Genomic DNA, 25431 nt, shown 5'->3' with positions numbered 1-25431 from the left:
TTTGTACCTCCTTTCCCAATTGAATAATTTTGTTTTTTTAAGGCATTCTTCTCATTAGTTTTTTCATTTCCTTTTGTACCTCTTAATTCTTTTACTAATTTTTCCTCTCTCTCTCTAACTGGATTTTCAAAGTCCCTTTGAATTCTTCTATGGCCTGAGCCCAATTCTTATTTTTCTTGGAGGTTTTGAATATAGGAGCTTTGACTTTGTTATCATCTTCTAGGCTTGTTTTTTAATTTTCCTTGTCACCATAACAACTTTTGGATGGTCAGATTTTTTTGGTTGTTTTCTCCTCATTTCCTAACCTATTAATTACTCTGCTTTTAACACTTTGTTAAAGTAGGGTTTTATTTCCAAAGGGTGTGTGTGTGTGTGTGTGTGTGCAATGTCCCACGCTTCGGGGGTTTTGTGCAACTGTTTTCAGAAATTCTTCTAGGAATCTGACCACAAACACTTTTTTCTGCCCTGGAAATACTTTTTAGGTGTTTCCCCACCCCACTGTAACTGTACTGACCAGGGCTGCATTAGGACTACACATCAGACTTTTACTTTGTTGCCACAGACCCTCTTCACTGACCTTCTGAGTCCTCCCAGTTCTCAGAAAGGCCGAGAAGCCTCCAGCACTGCTACAGATTCAGAAATCCCACCCTGTTGCTTTTGGGGCTGGGGCCAGGCCTGTGTTAGGATTACATGCTCAGCTCACACTTTGGTTCCACAGACCTTTTCTGCTGACCTTCCAGGTTTACTTTAGTATCTTTGGGCTTAGAGGTCTGGAAGCCACCAGAACTTCAACGATCCAGAGATTGGACCCAGGCTGGGTCTGGGTCTGGGGCTAGTCTGGGTCTACACAGTATGCTAGACTCCTGGTGTCAATAGACTTTTTCTGCTGAGTTTCTAAGTTGCTTTTGGCTGGAAAATGTTCTATTCTTTTTTGGGTGTTCTGATGCTCTAAAATTTGTTTAGAGTTATTATTTAAGGGAATTTAGAGCAGTTTGGGAGAAGTTGGGCAAATTCCTGCCTTTACTCTGTCATCTTGGTCCTGATCCTTTTCTTTTTTTTTTTTTTTAAAGAAAATTGGGACATTTACCCTTTTGGAAACTTTCTCCTGATTTCCATGTTTTTTCAAATAAAAGTGACTGAGGAATTGTATTTCCCAGTTTTTTATTACCCAAGTGAAAAGGGGACCCCAGAACTCTGAAAAACCTTGAAGGAGAAAATCTTCAATTTTGCCTCAATAAGAAACTCTGCCCCAAGTTCTTTTTTCTCTTAAAGAATTTAGGGGGGCATGAAGAGGGAACCCCAAAATTGAAAATTCTTAAAAGAGAAAACCTCCTTCAATTCTGCCTCAGTGAGAGGACTTCATCACAAGCACAAACAGCTTCATCTTTGTTATCTGGGTGGGGCTGGCTCAGTCCTGTAACCCATTGAATTCAATTCAAATTCTAATCCTAGCTGAAACCTAAAGAGGAGCCAACCTGTGACTCCACCCAGGAGCCCCCTTCAGCTTGTAGCCAAAGCCCCTTATTATAAAAGAGTCAGACTGGAGTCCTCTCTTTGCAGAGGGTCTAAACATACCAGCACCATGCCTAGCACCCCGCCTGGCATCCCAAGGACGCTCTGCACACTGGAATGTTTCCAGTGTCCTCCTCTCTTTATCCTCACCTATTTCCTTAACTAGACTTTAACCTTATTTCCAATGCCCATAATACACCTCTTTTATCAATCTAGGTTTTTGGATCTGTAAATTCCTTTACAGACAACTGCTTTCGCTGCCACTAGACTTCATTTTCATTTGGGGACCCCAAATCTAAACCTCATCATTTATGGTGGCCCATATGGGGATCACAAAAACTAGACATAATTTGGCAACCAAACGGAACCCCAACTTTTTTTGAGCTGTTGGTGCAGTATTCTTCCAGGAAGAATATCTGCATTCTGCATTCCTTCTTTTGTCCCAATCTATCTCTAAAGGTAGACGGGTCTGGGCTGTGGACCTTCTTCCCGGGGTGGGGGTGGGGGAGGGGGGGGGGGAGATATTTGCATTTTCTGACAAAAGGCCTCCTTTTGTCTCACTCTTAGTCTCTAGAAACATCTAGACACATGTCTCCCTCTAAAATCCTTCCTTGAGCAGATGCTTGGCTTGAGGAAACTCCCTCTGTCCAGCCTTCCAGAGACAAAGGACTTGGGGCAGAATCTCTTATTGAGGCAGAATTGAAGATTTTCTCCTTCAAGGATTTTCAGAATTCCAGGGTCCCCTCTTCACAAGAACATAGTTCACCTGGGTTAGACAATTTCCACTTATCAGCTAGAAGATATAATACAGAGAGTTTTGGCTCTGGAGTCAGGAAGACCAGAGTTTAAATTAAACTCTGATTTGTGACCCTGAAAAGCTCTTACTACAGTTTTTGAGCATACATAATTTTTCCCTGGACTAGACTGACTTGTCCTCTAGCATGTGATCCTACTTATTATTATTATTATTATTATTATTTTTGCTGAGGCAATTGGGGTTAAGTGACTCTCCTAGGGTCACACAGCTAGGCAGTGTAAAGTGTCTGAGGTCAAATTTGAACTCAGATCCTCCTGACTTGAGGGCTGGTGGCTCTATCCACTGAACCATTTAGCTGCTGGGAACCTACTTATTTTTACACTGAAACTTTTGAAATCTAATTTCCCCAGATTTGGGGAACACATCAGACTATGCTCTAATTTTCTCTCCTGTACCAAACTTTATGATGAGTTTCTTTTATGATTTCTAAATTTTTCTCAATTTCAAATTAATTCAGTTTGCTCACTGGAAGGTCAAATACTGAAGCTGAACCTTAAACACTTTGGTCACATTATGAGAAGAAATGACATTGGAAAAGTGCTTGATGTTGGTAAAGATTGAGGGCAAAAATAAAAGGGAATGGCAGAAGATGAGATCGATAGTATGGTGGAAAAAAATAGATGAATTTGGATAGACTTCACAAAGTCCTGGAGAACAGTGTGTCTGCTGTAGTCCATGGATTATGTGTATATATATTTATTTGCATGTCACCCCCACTAAATTATAAGCTCCTTAGAGGGCAGGGGTTGTCATTTGCCTCTTTTTGTATCATCAGGGCTTAGCACAGTGCCTGGCACATAGGTGGTGATTAATCCATATTGACTGACCAATTTACTCCACCACTTCTTCTCTTTTACTGAGAATCAGATCCATAATAGAACATCTTTGTTAGTCTTTCTACTTTTTAACTCTCGAGAAGTTATTAGCTGATTTTTTTTGGCAGGGAGAGAGTTTCAATTGGACAAACATATTAAGTGGGTACTAGCCACTGGATTACACAAAAGATAAAAAAGAAAGAAAAAGAAATAGTCCCTTCTAGGTATCCATGTGTGTGCACACGTACACAGAGAAGCCAATATATGTTATACATACATATAGTATACACACACATACATATACATACATGTATACACATACATACATATACACATATATGTAAATGTATGTATGTGTGTGTGTATGTATTTTGGCTCGAGAGAGGACTAATTCCTGAGGATTGGGGGGTGGGTAATCAAAGCGCAGCCTGAGAGGAAGAGAGGAGGGTTAGCAGAATGATGCCTCCCGAGGCAACGCGGGGCTCCTGGTCCGTTTCTTGGGCGGCTGCATGGACCAGCCCGCCTTGCCGGGGGGGGTGGGGGGGGGTGAGGGGGCCGGGATGACCTATTCTTCGTCATGCTCCCGGGGCGACCCCCCGCGGCGGGAAGGGTAACGGGGACCCCGGGACGAGCAGTTTCCTTAACCGCCCTCCTTTCTGCAGCCAGCTCTGTGGGAATTGGGATCTGCGCAGGCGCGGCACTCGTGCGACGTCCTTGCTTTACGGCCGGCCCGAGCGGTTTGCCGTAGGGAGACGGAGGTGCGGTGCAAGGCTTTTGGGCGCGGTTCGACTTGAACGCGGTAACGAGCGTCTTTCCCTCCGAGCTCCTTTCTGTAGCCGGGGCCCGGGGCGGGGCGCTGCCTCCCGCGCCGCTCCGGGCAGGGGGGCGGGCGGCCTCGCGTTCCGGTGGCCAGCTCCGCGGGCCGTCCCGGGGCTCCGGCTGGGACCTGTCCCCGGTCCCGTCCCTTCCCTTTCCCCCAGTCCCAGCCCCTTCTTCTCCCCGGCTCTTCGGTGGTAACTGACGCGGGGCTCTCCTTGTTTCTCCAGACTCGCGTCCCGTGCCGGCCACTTGCAGGGCCCGCGTCATGGAGTCAGAGCAGCTGCTGGAGGGACAGACGCCGGTACCTGGGGGCCTGCAGGGAGAGGGGGTGCGGGGTCGCCGCGGGCCGAGGGGCTGTCCCCTGATCCTTGTCTTGTCTTGTAGGTTTCAGAAAATCCTCACTCCGAGTATGGTCTCACAGAAAACGTCGAGGTAACAAACTTTACTTCTTGTACCGACAAGTAATCCTTGTGTGCTGCTTGTAATCGGGAATGCTGTTGTTTGTTTTTGTTTTGTTCCTGTTCGAGTTGCACAGAGGGACTCCTGAATGCTGGTGATGGTATATACTTGATATTTTAATCTTGCTGACACTTTGCTTTTATTGCATTTTTATTCTCCACTGTATAGTAGATAGTGTAGCTAACTTCTTTTGCATCTATAAGATACGTTTGTTAAAATCGGACTGAAGAAAATAATTCCCAAGTTGGCCAGTTTACTTTAGTTGGCAGTAGTGGTGAGTTTTTACTGTCAGTTCTTGTGCTATTGCCAACATAAAGCCTTTCTAATCCTTTTAGTTACTAGAGCTCCCTGAAAATTACTTTGTATTTACCTTGCATATACTTTGTATTTACTTTTATTTATCCCTCTCGGTCTAAGCCCTGATGAAATGTAAGCCCTGTAAGGGTACAGACTGTCTCTCTCGCTCTGTCGCTCTTTCTCTTTTTCATGTCTACTGCACCGAGCATAATGCTTAGTATTTAGTGTGTAATAAATGCTTGTTGATTGATTGAACTTTCCATTTCTTTTTATTTAAGTAATCAAAAGGTTGTCTCTGTTGATTCGTGTAGTTGCTAGTCAATATTTATTAATTGACTAACAAATACAGAATGATATAGGAGCTGCTCTTGGGATACATTTAATTCAATTTAGCAGGCATTCACAAAGAGGCTACTATGTGCCAAAGCATTACTCTAGTTGGGGATATGTAACAGAGAAAACAGAAACAGTTCCAGGCATTAAAGAATATAATGTGGGGGATGGGAGGGAAGGTAAATTCACAATGGAGATATATATGCTTAACTTTCATAGAAAACAAAAGGAAGCACATAGGTAATGCCTCCTTTTATTTTCCAGTATATAATTTACATATTTTAGGTGTTTGCAGACATACATGCGTATGTGCATTATTATATGTGTTATGTATACACATCTGCATAGATATGCATTGTATGTTTACATACATATTTATATGTAGTAAGCAAGGGAACATCCTTTTAGCATTAATATATAATTTGTGTGTAAGTTATATATATAATTATATACTTTAAATTTTTATTTTTGCTGTGCAAAATTATTATGTATTACAGAAATTTTATGTTAATGATAAGGGGATTTTCCCTTGCATAAGGTAGGTGCTTTAAATTTCTTTAAGTAGAATGACCAGAGGAAGGTACTGAAAAAAAAATTCATGGAAAATAAGAGATTAATTATTATTTAAAAGTTAAGTAAGTGAAAGAAGAAAGAGACATTTCTTGGAAATAAGGAGAAATGCATTTCAGAACTTGTGGATGTGATGCCAATGGGATTTAAATGAAGATTGAAAAAGCACTCTCCAATTCCCCTACTGTCAGAGTTGGCTTTGATGAGATATCTAGTACATTGTCTAGAGCTATTAGTAGGATAGAAGATTTAGAGCCAGAAGGAATTTTAGAAAATAACCAATTAACATTCTTTTGCCTTCACTGCCCAAAGCACTCTTCTTTGACAATCACTCCTCTATATTTATTGCCTTTTCCTTTTAGAATGTTAGTCTTTTGTGGGAAGACTTGTTTGTTTTGTTTTTATTTCTGTCTCTAGCACTTAACATGTTATTTGGCACTTAGTGTTTGTTCTTTGATTTCAGATGAGGGAACTGAGGCTTGAAAGGTGACATGACTTACCTAAGTCACACAGATAGTTAATAACAATGCTCTTGGATCCTCTGACTCCTGAAATTTTGTGATCAATACTAAAAGTTACTTGGCACAGTGGATAGAATGCTAGACTTGGGAATCAAGAAATACTGAGTTTAAATCCACCCTGAGACACTTAACTAGTATTGTGACCTTGGGCAAGTTACTTAAATGCTTTCTGCCTCAGTTTATTTACCTGCAAAATAGGGATGATTAGCATTAATTTCCCAGGATTGCCATAAAGATAAAAATGAGGTATTTGTAAGGTGCTTTGCAAATGTGAAAAGGCATATAAATACTAGTTATGGTTTTACATAGATTGTGCTGGTTTTTTGGTATTGATGAAGAATTAGATCAACCACTTTTAGCAATATAGAATATAGTTTTTTAATGCACTATTGGATTATCTCAGGTGTAGAGTCAACATAGTTTGCTTATATTTTGTACCAAGAGACACATTCCTAGGTACCAGTATTCAGCTCCTTGACAAATGATTTGAGCTGAAGGCACAACCTCACATCCTTTATTTTGTGAGATATTGAAATACATGGACTTCAGGTTATAACTAAAATATACTTAGTGATAGGAATGTCTTAAAATTTAATATATATCTTTTTTAGGCTACTTGGCAGTTGTTATATTTCCTATTTGAACTTTTAGTTTCATCTTTATTAAAATATATAATGCATTATACTTTTTGGCATAAATAAATGATATGTTTTTAGCTTTTTCTCTTCTTCAAAGTTTAGATAGTACATAGCAATATAACTAATGTAATGCTTTGAAAGATAATAGTTTTTGTCATAGGGCAAAGAGACTCGGCTACAATGACTTAACCATTTTCAGAATTTAGATGTATAAAATGTAGTCCAGAAATTTGGTGTAGAATGTAGAGGTGAATTTATGAAAGAGAGAAAGGAGAGGCATTTTTTAATAGTTAAATTACATATATAATGATTAGCAGTATCTTTGTTACAAATTGAGACCAAATACAGTTTTTGTGAAATGTAATTTGCATTTGTTACACTGTCATTAGATATTTTCTCACTAATGCACACTGCAACCCTTCCATGCGTGCTAATCTTAAACAGTTCTTTCCCACATGTTTCTATAAGTTTTTCATACAGACTACCCGAGGGTCCCTTTTTCTATCTCTTATAATATCCCTAGGATACCACTGTAGCAACCAAGTCTTTTGCCTCTCATTTTTACTGTATGACCAGCATATCTCTTTTTCTGGCCTCTTGTGTCCTAGACATGTTTTAGGTGATAACCTTTAGGTAATGATTATTGTTGGTAATAAGTATGAATGTACTTTTTTTTTTAATAGCTTTTTATTTATGTTATATGCATGGGTAATTTTATAGTATTGACAATTGCCAGATCTTTTGTTCCACTTTTTGCCCTCCTTCCCCCCATTCCTCCCTCCCCTCCCCCCCCCCATGGTAGGTTGATCAATACATGTTAACTATGTTAAAGTATAAATTAAATACAACATAAGTATACATGTCTTAACAGTTATTTTATTGTATAGAAAGAATCAGACTTTGAAATAGCGTACTATTAGCCTGTGAAGGAAATAAAAAATGCAGGCAGACAAAAATTTAAGGATTGGGAATTCTGTGTAATGGTTCATAGTCATCTCCCAGAGTTCTTTTGCTGGGTGTAGCTAGTTCAATTCATTACTGCTCCATTGGAACTGATTTGGTTCATCTCATTGCTGGAGATGGCCACATCCATCAGAATTGATCATCATATAGTATTGTTGTTGAAGTATATAATGATCTCCTGATCCTGCTCATTTCATTCAGCATCAGTTCATGTAAGTCTCTCCAGGTCTTTCTGAAATCATCCTGCTGGTCATTTTGCATCCATGACTGTATTTTTTATTGCCATTTGAGGTGCTTGGAATTTTGATTCACATGAGATCAAGTTCTACATTCCATTGTTAAATAGTATTACTAAGAGAATATTAATATAGCAGAGATGGGACCTTTGTATTAATTTAGTCAATTAAAAGTACTTTGTAATTTCTTATATATGCTTCAGCCATGTATTTCTTAATCAGTTCTTGGCTCAGTTGATTGTTCACTTGTGTGTATGTGTGTATTACATCCACACGCATACACACATACCAGTAAGGAGTTTTTTTAAATTCAGAATATGAAATAATAGTATTTTTATATTTATCTCCCACGGTGATTATGAGGAAACCATTTTGCAAATCTTAAAGTACTTATTAAATGTCAGCTATGTTATTTTCATTGTAATCTCTGCAGGACATCTTTCAGGAAACTGGTGAGCACTTTGGTTGGGCATGAGTCTTTTATAGTTACGCTGTTATCAGTGGATCATCATACAAGGCTTTCTCTATTTGTATCTATAGTTTTGTATATTATTAAGATATCTTTTTTTGAGAAGAGCCTTTGTGACAATTTTTTCTTGTCTCAAATATTTAAATAATAGACAGACTTGTATTTTTTACTGCGAAATTGATCCATGATAGAAAATATCTATAAAAACTATCCTCTTCTATCTAGAATTATCTAGGATATTCTTGATGTGTATGTATGTATTTATATGTATGTTACACATATAAATACATATATATTACTATTGTAACAAATACAGTAAGATTAAAAATCAGACACATGATGATGACTGGTTGGTTGGTGATGAATTCTTTGTTGCCTTTTTTGGGGGGTGGATTGTCAAAGCATTTAAATAATCTCCATTCCTTTGAGATATTCCCTTTTTTGAGATATCTTAAAAATATATTCTTGGCTATTTTTAAAATCAAGTGACTTCTAGAGTGGATTTTATTTGTATGCATTTGGTCAGATATAACAAATGCTTGATGAATGAGTAAATGAGCTGGAAGGAACTTTATGGATTACCTAGTATGGCCCTCTTTTATTGAAGATTGGGAAACTAAGACCCAAGTTTAACCCAGAAACTTCATATTCTTAGATGTTATTGATGCTTTCTCATGCAGCTAATTTTGTACTTAGTTGGATGGTTCAAATATAATAGGACACGATAAAAACTTAAATGAATTGGTTCCATTTTGTTGGCTTGATAATCTGTTTTTCATCTATAAATGATGGCATTGATCTGGAACCAAGTTCTCAGTGGACTCATTTTCTCTGTATAGACAGTTCTCAATTTGTAAAAATGATCATTCAGCAGATCTTTATGGAAAAGGATTTTACATAATGCAAATTTATCCATACCCATTGATTTCATTTAGCCTATATAATAAAGGAATACACAAAATAAAACCTTTATGTAAATCACAAAATTACTAAAATGTAGAATTAAATTATAAAGAATTATAAAGTTAAAAGTAAAGTTTATAATAAAAATATGTGTAATACTATATAATAAAGTTAACATGTATATAGTATGTAGCCTTTTCCTCATCCACTTTATCTATATTATCTCTAGTGGTTGCAAATGCATCTTTTTTTTTTATCCCAATTCTTTTTAACATTTTTATTTAAAGTTTTTAATTCCACTTTCTATTAACTCCCCTCATCCTTCCCTCCTTTCCTCTCTTGCCCCTCCCTGAGACAGCAATCAGATGTTATGCTTGTGCAATTTTTTTTAAGTTGATTTTTTAAAATTTTTTCTCCCCTCTACTTAATAGTATTTAATTTTTTCCAATTATATGTAAAAATAGTTTTCATCACTATTATAAGATTTTGATTTCTATTTTTTTCCTTCCCTCTCACCCCAAAACAACAAGCAGTTTGATATAGATTATACATGTATAATCATATAAAATATTTTACATTAGTCATATTCTGAAAGAAGAATCAGAACAAGAAGGAAAAACACAAAAAAAAGAAAACAAAAAATAAAAGTGAAAATAGTATGCTTCAATCTACATTCAGCAGACCCCATAGTTCTTACTCTTGGTATGGATAGCATTTTCCATCATGAATCTTTTGAAATTGTCTTAATTTCATTGTATTACTGAGAAGAGCAAAGTCTTATCAAAATTGGTCATTGCACAAAGTTGTTGGTACTGTGTTGGCTCTGCTCACATCACTTGGCATCAATATATGTGCAGTTGTGTAAAACATTTCTATATTAGTCATTTCCAGGTTTTTCTGAAATCATTCTGCTTGTCATTTTTTACAGAAAATAATATTTCATTATATTCATATACCATAATTTACTCAGCCATTCCTTAACTGATGGGTATCCACTCAATATTTCATTGCAATAATATGCTAGATTGTTTAGCCTTTTTCTAATTGATAGTCATCACTTTGATTTCCCATTATTATCCACCACAAAAAGAGCTGTTATAAATATTTTTATACAAATAGGTGCTTCTCTCTCTCTCTCTCTCTCTCTCTCTCTCTCTCTCTCTCTCTCTCTCTCTCTCTTTTATGTCTTTGGGATATAGACCTAGCAGTGATATTGCTGGATTAAAGATTATGCAAAATTTTTAGTTCTTTCTATAGTTCTCAGAATAATTAGATTAGTTCACAACTCTATCAAAACAGCAAGTTGTGTCCCAGTTTTCCTTTCAACATTTAACATTATCTTTTCTTGTCATCTTAGCTAATCTAATTTGTGTGAGGTGTATTTCTCTGATCAGTAGTGATTTAGAGCATTTTAAAAATATGACTAGTGATAGCTTTGATTTGTCTGAAAACTGTTCATTTATATCTTTAACTACTTATTAATTGGGGAATGACATTTTTATAAATTCGACTCAATTCTCTATATATCTGATAAATGAATCCTTTATCAGATATAATTATTACAAATCTCCCCCCCACCCCCCAGTTGGTTGTATTTTGGTTGTATTCATTTTGCTTGTGCAAAAACTTCAATTTTTCTAATCAAAATTATCTCTTTTATATTTTATAATGTTCTCTGTATCTTCTTTGGTCCTAAATTCTTCCCTTATCCATCAACCTGACAGACATTTTGCTTATGGTACCACTTTTTCTGTGTAAGTCCTGTACTTGTTTTGACCTTTTTTTGGTAAATGGTATAAGATATTCATCTGTCCTATTTTCTGCCACATTGCTTTTTAGTTTTCCTAGCAGTTTTTCTTCCAGAAACTTGGATCTTTGAATTTGTCATACATTGGATTACTTTGATCGTATAATTTGTAATATAATTATTTTGTAATTTGTACTTAATCTGTTCTACTAATTCATTGTGCTATTTTTTTCCTGCTTTCCTTCCTTCCTTATATCCATCCTTTTTAACTGGAAGAATTTTTATTATAGGTAAAATGGGAGAGCTGAACACAGTTTAGATGATTACAGTTTTGTTGGCAACATCTAGAGTATTGTAGTCTATAGTTGGAAGCCTACATAGACTTTTTTCTTTCAATCAGGCTGGATTAGGGTATTGACCTTGGCCATGCCAATATCATACATCTTCTTTACTGCCTGCCTGATCTAATGCTTGTTGTTCTTGACATCTATAATAAAGAAATAAAGACAGTCTTCTTCATAGCAGTCTTAGTAGTCAAGAGAAACTTAATGATGGCATAGTGATCATGCTTGTTTCTCTGAGGGGCACTTTTCTGAGGGTATTTGGACTGCTTTTGAAGTCTTGCGTCACTGGAAGGTAGAGGATGTTTGGATTATTTTTTTGTGGCTATGGACATCCTTCAACATTCTTCTTGGTCTTCAAGGCCTTGGCCTTGGCTACTGCTTTGGGGGTAGCGGAGTGAAATGGCTTCGGTGCCTTCTTAGGGGAAAGTTCATCATGCTATTTCTTTTTTTCGTGAAAGGTGGCTTTGATTTTCAGGAAGTTCAATAATTCTTAGATTGTCTCTCCTAAATCTGTTTTCCAGGTCAATTGTTTTTCCAATGAGTATTTTGCATTTTCTTCTATTTTTTTTTTTTTTTTAAATTTAGTTTGACTTATTTTTGATGTCTCATTGAGTCATTCACTTCCATTTGTTAAATTCTGATTTTTGGTGAATTATTTTCTTCTGTTAGTTTATTTCTGTTTGCATTTGGCCAATTGAACTTTTAAATGAGTTGGTTTTGTTCATTAGCTTTTCCTCCCTATTTCACAAATTCTGTTTTTCAGTGAATTAATTTCTTTTTCCATTTTGTCAAATCTATTATCTAAGGAGTTAGGTGTAATTTTCCATTTCTCTATATCTATTTCTATATCTCTGTCTCTATCTCTATCTCTATATCTATCTCTATATCTGTCTCCATAAAAGCTATCTATGATCAGAGTTCTTTTTGTTTTGTTTTTTTTTTTTTTGCTCATTTTTAAAGGTCTTTTAAAAGGTCTGTCTGTGCTCAGCCACCTCCTCCATGCCTTATTGAGACATACTTTTTCTGAAGTTCTTCCAAATTATCTGCTGAAAATTTGTTAGACTTCAAATATTTGTGGGTTCTTTCACTCAAAACCAGTTTAGAGGCTTGATCTAGTTTTGATTTGAGGAAAGCTAGGAAGAGTTCAGACAAAGATCTATCTACTCTCTACTATCTTGGTTCTGCTCTTCCCCTTACACCCCAATCATGCTGTTTCATGGGTAGTACCATTGTTTTGAGAATTACCTTTATAATATAATTAGACCACCTTCTTTCTCATTTTTTTCTCCATAGATTCTTCTTGATATCCATGAGCTTTTGCTCTTCCAGATGAATTTTGTTGTTAATTTTTCAAGCTCTAAAAATAAATTTTTGATAATTTGAATGGCATGTTACTGAAGAAATAGAATAAGTTAGGTATTATTGTTACTTTTATTATATTGGCTCAGCCTGTCTATGAGCACAATTCTTTCATTGTTTAGATCTGACTTCATTTGTGTGAAAAGTGTTTCATAATTATGTTCATATAGTTTTTGGCTTTGTCTTGGCAGATAGACTCCCAAATATTTTATATTGTTTGTGGTTATTATTATTATTGTGAAAGCTTTTTATTTTCAAAACATATGCATAGATAATTTTCAACATTCACACTTGCAAAACCTTGTGTTCCAAATTTTTTTTCCTGCCTTCCTCCCCCCCGCCCTCAATGACAAGTAATCCTATATATTAAACATGTGCAATTCCTCTATACATATTTCTATCATTATCATGCGGCACAAGAACAATCAAATGAAAAAGGAAAAAATTGAGAAAGAAAACAACCAACAGCAAAAAAAGTGAAAATGCTATGTTGTAATTCACATTCAGTCCTCCCAATTCTCCCTCTGAATGCAGATATCTCTTTCCATCACAAATCTATTTGAATTGGCCTGAATCACCTCATTGTTGAAAAGAGCCACATCCATCACAGTTGATTATCACATAATCTTATTGTTGCCATATATAATGTTCTCTTGGTTCTATTTGCATCTCTTAGCATCAGTAAGTCTCTCCAGGCCTTTTTGAAATCATCCTGCTAATCATTTCTTACAGAACAATAATATTCCATAACATTCATATGTCATAACTTATTCAACCTTTCCCCAACTGTTGGGCATCCTCTCAGTTTCCAGTTCCTTGTCACTACAAAAAAGGGTTCCTTCAAACATTTTTGAACATGTAGGTTCTTTTACTTAAATATTTTGTTTCTACTCTTGATCTGGTAGTTTATATTTTTTGTAGATATTTATTCATTTCATTTAGATTTTCTTTTTTTTTTTTTTTTTTTTTATTTTATTTAATAGCCTTTTATTTACAGGATATATACATGGGTAACTTTACAGCATTAACAATTGCCAAACCTCTTGTTCCAATTTTTCACCTCTTACCCCCCCCCCTCCCTAAATGGCAGGATGACCAGTAGATGTTAAATATATTAAAATATAACTTAGATACATAATAAGTATACATGACCAAAACATTATTTTGCTGTACAAAAAGAATCAGACTCTGAATTATTGTACAATTAGCTTGTGAAGGAAATAAAAAATGCAGGTGTGCATAAATATAGGGATTGGGAATTCAATGTAATAGTTTTTAGTCATCTCCCAGAGTTCTTTTTCTGGGTATAGCTAGTTCAGTTCATTACTGCTCCATTAGAAATGATTTGGTTGATCTCAGTTGCTGAGGGATGGCCTGATCCATCAGAACTGGTCATCATCTAGTATTGTTGTTGAAGTATATAATGATCTCCTGGTCCTGCTCATTTCACTCAGCATCAGTTCGTGTAAGTCTCTCCAGGCCTTTCTGAAATCATCCTGTTGGTCATTTCTTACAGAACAGTAATATTCCATAATTTTCATATACCACAATTTATTCAGCCATTCTCCAACTGATGGACATCCATTCAGTTTCCAGTTTCTACCACTACAAAAAGGGCTGCCACAACCATTCGTGCACATACAGGTCCCTTTCCCTTCTTTATAATCTCTTTTGGGATATAATCCCAGTAGTAACACTGCTGGATCAAAGGGTATGCACAGTTTGATAACTTTTTGAGCATAGTTCCAAACTACTCTCAAAATGGTTGGATTCGTTCACAACTCCACCAACAATGAATCAATGTCCCAGTTTTCCCACATCCCCTCCAACAATCATCATTATTTTTTCTTGTCATCTTAGCCAATCTGACAGGTGTGTAGTGGTATCTTAGAGTTGTCTTAATTTGCATTTCTCTGATTAATAATGACTTGGAGCATCTTTTCATATGACTAGAAATAGTTTCAATTTCTTCATCTGAGAATTGTCTGTTCATATCCTTTGACCATTTTTCAATTGGAGAATGGCTTGATTTTTTATAAATTAGAGTTAATTCTCTATATATTTTGGAAATGAGACCTTTATCAGAACCTTTGACTGTAAAAATATTTTCCCAGTTTATTGCTTCCCTTCTAATCTTGTCTGCATTAGTTTTGTTTGTACAAAAACTTTTCAGTTTGGTATAATCGAAATTTTCTATTTTGTGATCAGTAATGATCTCTAGTTCTGCTTTGGTCATAAAGACCTTCCCCTTCCACAGGTCTGAGAGGTAAACTATCCTATGTTCCTCTAATTTATTAATAATTTCATTCTTTATGCCTAGGTCATGAACCCATTTTGACCTCATTTAGATTTTCAAGTTTATTAGCATATAATTGAGTAAAGTAATTCCTAATAATTGGTGTTTCCTTTTCATTGGTGGTGAATTCACCTCTTTTGTTTTTGATACTAGTAATATGATTTTTCTTCTTTCCTCTTTTAAAGCAAATTAACCAACTTTTAAAAATTGTTCCTCCCTTCTTTTCAACTTTATTAATCTTTCCTTTAATTTTTAGGATTTCCAAGTTGGTTTTTAATTGGGGATTTTTGATTTGTTATTTTTCTAGGTTTTCTTAGTTGCATGTCTGATAAATTGATCCCCTTTTTCTCTATTTTATTGATGTAAGTAATTAGAGATAAAAAATTTCCCCCTAAGTGTGGTTTTGGCTGTGTCCCATAAATTTTGGCATGTTATCTCATTGTCATTTTCTTTAATGAAATTATCTATTGTTTCTTTGATTTGTTCTTTGACCCAATTTGTGTGACTTTTATTTTTTTCAAATGAAACTATTGAGAGATATTTTGATAGTGGTTTTCTTTTTTCCCCTTCATCTCTGACTATAGGAAGGAATATAATCCTCAACTAATGTTTGCAGTATTTGGATCCAACTTTCAATACAAGAAAAAAATAAATTCAAATAATGAAATGATTCTCTCAACTGTTTCACTGTGAACCTTTTTGGTTTGGCCTTTAGTTCTGAATCTTCCCTTTTCTATTCAATCTTTGCAGCTTGCACCTCAATCAGATCCTCATTGGATAGTTTTTCTCTGTGATTCACAATCAGCTCCTCCACATCATTCTCATCTACTTCTAGCTCCAGTTGTGCTAATTTTATAATCTTGTTTCTTATTTCTTCAAATGTTTCATCATAACTCCATAAAAATTGGGAACAAACTTTTTTTTGAACTCTCTTCATACATATTTATGATATATGTTCCTATGCCTTAGCAATACTCTGGATTGCATGGTAAATATTATAGGACTTCCAGAAATGTGTCAGTGTTAAGTCCTTATCTGCATCCAAGGCTACAATTGCCAGAGCACGTGTAGTACATAAATAATAATCCTGGCTTGAGGTTTGCAATCACGCCTTAATCCATGGGTTGTGATAGTGAGGTAGCCTTAAGGAGAAGGTAGAGCACTTCTGCATTTTCAGTAAAATCATCCAGATGGGGAGGGAATGAAGCAGTGAATAAACTATTGTGTAAAGTTGACAAGACTTATCCATGTCCTAGGATTAATGGAAATAATTGTTTTACTTGGTTGATTTATTATGAATTTTTTTCAGTATTTTGGGATTTTCTGAGTGGTGTACAAGAACAGGTTTTAATTTGCAAGTCCCAGAAATGTGCCCTCCAAGAAAATGGGCAATTCTAGTTTTTGAAGCTTTATGTCCTGGCATAGCTTTTTCCTCCACGAAGATATAAGTTTAAGATAGAATTCATTAGTAAAATAGATTGTTTCATCTAAGGATTTCCTTTGGTTAGCAAGGATATTCATCTGTGGTTTTTTTGTAGGAATTCTGGGGACTTCTTTGCTGCTTCATTATCTGCACTAGCAACCTCTTCTGATCCTTACTCATTATGACATCCTGCACAATTTTGAAATCATGAAAACCAACCACTGCTTGCTATAAATGCCTCTGTTCCTTCTGGATACTTTGCCTTTATCTTCAAATTATCTTTAACCCTTGGCTTGAATTGTTATCAAGATTAAAGGAATATTCTTCTGAATCTAGTTTTCTGTCTATATAGTTAATAGTTTCTCTATTGTTATACTGGTACCTACTCTTTTTTTCACAGCTAAGTCACTTTTATGCAAGCACTGACTTTTATGTACTCCTTTATGTGGATAGCAACCTTTATTATGGTGTTTACAGTTAATATTGTGAGACTTAAGTTCACATATTATTGATGACAGTTTTTGTCCTTTTTTTGTATTTTCTAATTATTTGACTTAAGACTTGTGAGACAGTTTACTTTTACCCTGGAATATTTTTGCTGCCAGCTTTGGTGAATAAATAAGGATCAATATTTGAACATAGGAAGAGACACAGAATCCCTCACTGTCAGTGGACATGTGGGAACTAACTTAGAAATGCCTTTCTGCTTTCTGCTAGTGTTTATACTGCCTGAATCATACAGCATCTTATTGTACCTCTACTTTATGTAATGAATTTTTTCACTTGTTTTTAGAATGCAAATTTCTTTCAGCATTCTTTGCATAAAGTCCAATTTATGTATAGTAAGAACTGTGTAACTAATTTTCTTTTAAAACTTTTTTTTTTTTTAATTTAATAGCCTTTTATTTACAGGATATATACATGGGTAACTTTACAGCATTAACAATTGCCAAACCTCTTGTTCCAATTTTTCACCTCTTACCCCCCCCCCCACCCCCTCCCCTAGATGGCAGGATGACCAGTAGATGTTAAATATATTAAAATATAAATTAGATACACAATAAGTATACCTGACCAAAACGTGTGTAACTAATTTTCATTAAGGAAGCAATACTGCTCAGTTTTTCATTACCATCTTTAAGCCTTTTGTCATTTTTTCATAATATTTTATAAATGAACTTTAAGCCAATATTTTCTTTGGTTACCATTTTTCTTGACAAGGATACTGTTAACTGGAATATGATTTCTGTTTTCTTTATTTGAGGGCCTGTTTTTCATTGCTTGAACTTCTCTAAGACATGGAGATATAGTTTATGTTTTTACTTTCTCCATTTATCATTTTTAAAAAAGTGATAACTTTTTAATGTAACATTGGGTTGGAGACATTATCTCATATGGTGCCTTCCCTTTATGCTTTTGTAATACTAGTTAATCAAGGAGCATTTTAATAGTTGGTTGAAAGTTTTAAAACCAAAGTGAAAAAAAATGGCTGATATTATGTTGGTACCTGATCTTTATAGTAAATTCCTTTTTTTTTTTTAAACATATATAATTAGTATAAAAATGTCTCATTTGTCCTTTATATACAGTTTGGCTCAAACTTGGGAAAAAGTAATTTAACTAGAAAAGTATTTACATATATTTTCTATATATATGTGTATATATAAAACAGATAATTTTTAATAAACATAATATATTTCAAACATTGGCTTTTATGACTCTTCCAATTTCTAAAATATTTAATTGCAAACACAACAAATTGAGAATTTCAATGATTCCAGTGTTTAGAAACTTGATTTAAAAATGTATTTGAGTTTGAGAAATGTTGCAAGGTAGAGAGATTGAGTAAAAGTTATAAGAATATATTTTAATGGAAAAAAAGAAGGAATATTTGTTTGAGATATAGAGGGAATAAAATTTTTTTTTTAAGTCTGATGATATTAGGAAGATAAATGGTTAGTAGTTATGGGGCATAAGGGCAGAAGTAACCTGAATGAAATTTGGTGAGAGAAATTTGAGCAGGTCCTTGGTAAAGAGAGATTTGAAGTATTACAATTGAAAAAGTTTGTTTCTTGATTGATCTGCTTTAAAATACTTCTTCCTTAGTGGGGTTTTTTTTTTTTTTCGTAATTCAAGATAATTTAATGTGTCAGATTGATACATTATTTTTTAATTTATTAGCGAATAGTGGAAAATGAGAAGATTAATGCAGAAAAGTCATCAAAACAGAAGGTGGACCTTCAATCATTGCCAACTCGTGCCTACTTGGATCAGACTGTTGTACCTATTTTATTACAGGGACTTGCTGTGCTTGCAAAAGAAAGGTGAGATAACATGCAATCTGATTTTCAGTCCTTTTGTGAATGATTTATATTTTTCTTTAAAGTACTTTATATATGCTAACATAAGTTTTTCACATTTCAAAAACAATTTTATATATTGTAAGTAATTTTAAGTCTGAAGTTGAGTCCAGGTAGAGAACATAGATGATAAATTTTGAGTCTTGTTCTTGGAATTGCCCTTTTCTAGGTATTCAAATCAATCTAAAGTTAATTTAGGTATGATAGGAATGATTTTCCATGCCATTTCTTTCCCTTTCCTGTTCCTGGATAGTTTATAGGTCTTTAAGAAACAGATTGGAAGGGAAATTGTGAGAAGGTTTGGTATTTAGAGACATGCCATTGTTACCATTGGAGTTTTCTTTGTCCTGGATATTCTCTGGGACAGTGATAGGAAGAGGATTCAAGGAGTAGCACTGATGATAACCCACTTATGCTATTACTTTTCTCTCAAGTCACCTGAGGGCCTAAAGTGACTACTAGATTTATTCTAGTATTTGTTACTTTGACTATGATTTACATTTCATTTTGTAATATATATATATATATATTTTTTTTTTTTTTGCATATTACTGTTGCCTGTAAAGAAAGCAGAGTAAAATTAGAGCAAAATTGTAAACCATCTTCATTTGCAAAAACATTGGCTTTACACTTATTTCTCTTTTTTTCTGCTTTTTTATTTTCCTGTAACTTACAACTAATTGATTTCTTTTTAGGTAAGTAAATGCATTGGAAAAGATATTTTAGTGTCCTTTATGTTCTAGTTTAAAATTTGCTAGAAATAAATTTGAAAGCTTTCCATAGTACAGCTTAGGAATTTATTTCAATTTTGAAGAGGTGAGTATTATCTAGTATTTAGTATAGATTTGCAAATTGTAATTACTTCTGTCAAGTATAGTTCTAATGTAATAAATGCATAGATATTTCTTTTGATTTTTATATGCATACTTTTAATATATGTTAAAGTTTTGAAGAATGTTTCTGAATGATAAATACCAAAATTTTAAAGTTAAAAATAACTTCAACAAGTTGATGTTAAGTAAAATGAAGTCTGGGTTGTTTACAATGTGAAACATGTTAATTTGCTTTTTTAGTTATTGCAAATGGATATTTCAAGTCATAATATCTTAGGGCCAATGTAGATCAGATGTCAGTATAATGCCATGTTTTTACATAAATGAAATGTGCCATTATTGGACTCGGATCCAGATATTTGTACTTTTGAAATATAATAAATTATGGTACAATAATGATAAAATGATGAAATATTAATAGTAAACTTTGTGTTTACTAATAGTAAATTTTGGCTTGCAATATTTAAAATTTTCCCAATGTAAAACAGTGATATAAGAAATGACTATAAAGTAATGAGACTAATTTATACATCCAAATGCATATGATCTCCTTTAATGTGGTCATCTTTTTTGAAGCTTTAAACTTATTTCAGAATGTTGTCTCTATTTTATCATCTTCCTTTTCATTTTGACCCCTGCATCACACTTGAATGACTCAGTTTACATATTAATAAAGGCTCAAATACCCTGGCTTTCTAGTTCATTAGTCCCCTCAGCTTCTCTGACCTACCTTATCTATATAGAGGAGCATGGCTGTGCCCTGATATAATTATTATCTGTAATTATTCCACTTCCCTCATTCAGATCTTTGAAATGCATCTCTTTAACCACAGCCTCTTCAGTTTCTCTTGCTTCACCTAAAGCTATTCTGAGCATTATGTCTTTAAGACTTTCAGGTCTTTGCATCTGCCTTGTAATTGAATTATCTCTTATAATTCTTTTATTAGAGTTTGAAATTATTGAGAGCAGGTATCTTTTCACTTTTTCTATTTATATCAACAGTGCTTAGTATAAGCAGTACTTAATAATATTTAATAATAATTGGGGCAGCTAGGTGGCACAGTGGATAGAACATCAGCCCTGAAGTCAGGAGGACCTGAGTTCAAATCTTACCATAGACACTTAACAGTTCAGTTGTGTGATCCCTGGGCAAGTCACTTAACTCCAATTGTCTCAGCAAAAAACAAAAACCAAAACAATAATAATAGTACTTAAAAAATGCTTTTTCCTTGATTCATATTGTTCATTTTATTTTGTCTCAATTCATTTCTTTGAATCTTATATTCATTCTTTCTTAGCATGCCATAATATTTCATTACATTCATGTATTTGTAGTTCTTTGCTACAACAAATATGCTGCTCATAAACATTCTTGTACATTGCCCTCATATCTTTGGTATTGTCAACAGAAATAAATGTTTGGAAAAGATTGAATTTAATGGAAAATATATCAAGAATTGTGTTGGACATGCCAAATTTGAAGTGCTTGTTTATGTGATAATGTACTTCATGGCAATTGTAGGATCAAAGGATATGTGTATAGTTTCTAATTGTTTTCCCAAATGGTTGAACTAATTCACAGTTCTATTGTTTTTATTTTTCCACATCTCTTCTAACAATTGTTATTTTTCCTTTCTGGTATTTGCCAGTCTGAGAGTGTGAAGTAGAATCTTCTGAGTCCTGTAACCCACTTTTTTTTTTTTTTAAATAATAGCTTTTTATTTTCAAAATATATACAAAGATAGTTTTCAACGTTTTACCCTTGTAAAACCTTGTGTTCTAAATTTCTCTCTCCCTTCCCCCCACCTGCTTCCCTCGACAGCAAGTAATCCAATATATGTTAAATGTGCAGTTTTTCTATATATATTTCCATATTAATCATGCTGCAGAAGAAAAATCAGATCAAAAAGGTTAAAAAAAAAATGAGAAAAAAAGCAAGCAAACAACAACTAAAAGCAGAAAATACTGTTGAAATTCACCTTTAATCCCCACAGTCCTCTCTGGTGCAGATGGCTCTCTCCATCACAAGTCTATTGGAATTGACCTGTATCACCTCATTGTGGAAAAGAGCCACATCCAACATAGTTTATTATCACATGATCTTGTTGTTGCTGTGTACAATATTCTCTTGGTTCTGCTCATTTCACAGACCATCAGTTCATGTAAGTTTCTCCAGGCCTCTCTGAAATCATCCCACTGATCGTTTCTTATAGAACAATAATATCCATATATCATAACTTATCCAGCCATTTCCCAACTGATGGGTATCTACTCAATTTCCAGTTCCTTGTCAACAAAAGGGCTGCCACAAACATTTTTGCATATGTGGGTTCTTTTCCCTTTATTATGATCTAATAGAGACATTGCTGGATCAATGCAGTTTGATAGCCCTTTTGGCATAGTTCCAAATTGCTCTCAAGAATGGTTGAATCATTTCACAACTCCACCAACAATGTATGAGTGTCCCAGTTTTCCCACATTCCCTCCAACATTTATATTATCTTTTCCTGTCATCTTTGCCAACTTGATAGATGTGACGTGATACCTCAGAGTTGTTTTAATTTGCATTTTTTAATCAATCTTATACTTAATCCTCACAAGGACTTTTCCAGTTCTTATACATTCTCAATGTGAGTTAAAACATTTCAGCCACTCTCTGTTGCATGTCTTTTGTTCTTTGAGCCTGTAGACACTCTTACCTTGATAGAACCAAACCCTGGTAAACGCCACCATCCACCTTCTCGTGGTGGAGCACTCCTGGACAAAGTCACAAATTGCTGGCCGGCTTCATTACAAATATGTTCTCAGCTATACCCTCATTGCTTATGTAACAGTTTTTTCTTGAGTAATTTTATCATAATCTCCGCAGTGACTATTCTAACTTTTTCCCTCCTATCAAATTATAGTCACTACTCTTTACCTAATTCTCCCAGCAGAGGACCTACTCTTTTGTTCTTCTGAGAAAAAAGAGGCTATCCATTATTAAATTCCACACTTTGTACTTAAAAATTTCAAAACACCATTTGCTCCTCTCCTCAAGTTCTTGATAAGAAGGTAGGCCACCTCTTTTTCAATCCTAATTCCTCCAATTATGTTCTTGATTCCAACCCTTCTCTTTTCCTCTGAGAGCTGGCCCCTTTGATCAATTCCTCTCTTTATTGGCTTCTAGTCTTTTCCTTCTAATAACTTTCAAATTGATACTCATAAAACACAGAGAAGACTATGTACATCAACCTTCCCTCTCTCAACGATTATTAGTGGTTTGGTATTGCCATAGGATTAAATACAAATTCCAAAGCTTGGTGTTTAAAGCCTTCTACAATCTGGCTTTCCCATCTTACTTTACAGTTGTATATCATGTTAATCTTTGTCACATACTTTCCATTCCATCCACATTGGCTTTCTAGGATTTTCTGAAGATGTTATTGCCTCAGTGCCTTCACATACTCCTTCCTCACTTTCATCTTGTGGAATTCCTGACTTCTTTCAAAGTACAGCTCAAATACCAGTACTTTCAAGAGGTCTTTTTTAAACTCTCCAACAGGAAGTAAGGTTTTTTAGGGTTAGGTTTCCCTTTTTTGCCTTTTGGATCTCCCCTTGATAAGTATTTTTGAATTCATATATTTAAATCATTTTTGGATCTTGGCTTTTGCTTTCAGAACTATTTATCAGATACAAAAGAAAACCAGCCTTTTTATTTTATAACTACTTTTTTCAACAACAAACTATTTTCCAGCTTAATTACTCATTTACTCATGAGACTTCTCTCTGAATAAGTTTTGCTTTGTTTCTAAAATCAAAAACCACTTTACAGGGTGAACACTTGCTTCTACTTAGTATATATTGAAGTATACACCAGGCTCTGGAAGCTAACTATAAAAGAAGTTTGCAGATATATTTTTGTTAATGGTACTGTCACTGGAATTGTATATAGCCATGTCCAATGATTACTTTGAAGGGATTAATGTGCATTAAGATGTATGACTCATGGTACATTTACTTTAAAAACCCATCTTACTACTTTATAGTCATGAAGCTTTCCCATGGTATTTGTGGGATAAAGGAATTTCTTTCCTTTAAGGAAGTCTCAGTGAAGAATCTTCCTCTAATAATGCATCTTATAGTTTTAGGGAGTTGTCTAGAAAACTTCAGAGGTTTAAGGATTGCTTAGGTCACAAATGAATATGTATTAGAGATGAGATGAAAGCCCAAGTGTTTTTGGTTCTTAACTAGTTTTTTTATATTACACATGATGCCTTCTCATGTGTAAATTGAAATATAAAATATTATATTTTAATTAGCAGTTTAGTTGAAAACCTAAATAGTAAATTTAGAGAAATACATTGCTATTTTCCAAAGAAATGAATGATTTTCTTGTGTTACAATGAAGTTAAATAAAGACATCCTTTTGCTTGAATTTTGGTAAGAAATTTTTTCTGAAATGGTGTTAAATTGGTTATTACAGATCAATAAAACAATGTTGTTTTTATAATAATCTCCTTGGTTAGATACATCTAGAATTGATTCTAAATCTTGGATCTCTTTTTTCTTTTCAGACCTCCAAATCCCATTGAATTTCTAGCATCGTATCTTTTAAAAAACAAGTCACAATTTGAGGATCGAAACTAATTTCGGGAAAAGAATAAAATAATTTGGTTGTTACTGTAGATATATATATGATTAAGAGGCAATTTATATTGCCATGATTCCTTTTTTTTTCTTTTGAAAGTATATGAATCTTCAGGACCACAAATCTTGTTTCAGTAACTCCAGAAGGGAACATACTTCCCTTATTCTTTATTTAATGAACATACTTATTTAATGAGCATATTCTTTGTTTTTATTTTTTCACATTGTCTTAAAATCAACCTTCAGAATAAATTGCTAAAAATTTGATTATTGGAAAGCAGTTTTTATTGAGGATATTTGTGGTATTCTTTGGGTTATTACTTCATAGGTAGTACTGATCCTATTTTTGATCATTTTTGCATCATAGTTTCCTTTTGGATTCATTTTAGAATGTTGTATTGATTTACAACATAATAAAAATATAGCACAGAGAAAGGATACTATATAAGCCTGAGAATTTTAAGTGGTATGCAGTTTGTCATTCCTACCTAACTGTCACTATATTGCCTTAACCTGGCTATTTCCAAATAGTTACTTCATAGCCAGTCCAAAAGTAGCATTATTCCTCAGTTGCTTCCTTAAGTAATTACATGACACCCAAGGCTCTGATGCATTGATTTATTTTTGGTGGAGATCCTGAGGTAATCTACCAACCAGGGAGAGTTTATGGATATTCTTTGGAGAAAAAGGTTTTAAGATAGGAAAGGAAAAAAATTACAATAAATTCCTTTTTTAAAAGAAAATTCCTGAGTTTCATATCTCCCAACTAAAAAATTGAAAAGATTTTGCAAAATAAGAAAAAAAAAAAGCAGAAAACAGCTTAACAAAACTAGATCTACCAAAGGATAGTAGTACTGATATACATATGCCAAATTTTTATTTATATGAGTAACAGAAATTTTGAAATACTGGTTTTTGTAATTTCCACAGTTGTATCATGATGTAATAGGAAATACACTGGATTTGGAGTCAGAATACTTGGGTTTTCTGCTTATGAGGTCTAGGCTTTCAATTACTTTATCTCTTAAGATGGAGATAATACTTAAGCACCTGACAAGGTTATTAATACAAATGTAAGAACACATATA

General features: G+C 34.3%; 1 protein-coding gene and 1 pseudogene across 1 annotated transcript; one reads left to right on the top strand and one right to left on the bottom strand.

Annotated features, from left to right (window-relative positions):
- Positions 1-3852: 3852 nt before the first annotated feature.
- On the top strand, positions 3853-24610 carry DPY30 (dpy-30 histone methyltransferase complex regulatory subunit). Its single transcript, XM_003757828.4, has 5 exons — positions 3853-3943; positions 4191-4264; positions 4348-4395; positions 18703-18845; positions 24271-24610. Exons 2-5 carry the CDS (start codon positions 4229-4231, stop codon positions 24341-24343), a joined length of 300 nt encoding a protein of 99 aa, XP_003757876.1. The 5' UTR covers positions 3853-3943; positions 4191-4228; the 3' UTR covers positions 24344-24610.
- LOC116421540 lies at positions 11391-17674 on the bottom strand (annotated as a pseudogene).
- Positions 24611-25431: the final 821 nt, after the last annotated feature.

This window comes from Sarcophilus harrisii, chromosome 2 (genome assembly GCF_902635505.1).
Source record: "Sarcophilus harrisii chromosome 2, mSarHar1.11, whole genome shotgun sequence".
Lineage (NCBI taxonomy): Eukaryota > Metazoa > Chordata > Mammalia > Dasyuromorphia > Dasyuridae > Sarcophilus > Sarcophilus harrisii.
The sequence above is the reverse complement of the archived record's forward strand: the minus strand, read 5'-3'. Positions and strand labels throughout refer to the sequence as shown.

Coding starts and splice junctions, on each gene's coding strand:
- DPY30 (XM_003757828.4), top strand. CDS start 4,229: ATGGAGTCAGAGCAGCTGCTGGAGGGACAGACGCCG. Junction 4,396..18,702: donor GTCTCACAGAAAACGTCGAG/GTAACAAACTTT, acceptor TTAATTTATTAG/CGAATAGTGGAAAATGAGAA. Junction 18,846..24,270: donor GCTGTGCTTGCAAAAGAAAG/GTGAGATAACAT, acceptor TTTTCTTTTCAG/ACCTCCAAATCCCATTGAAT.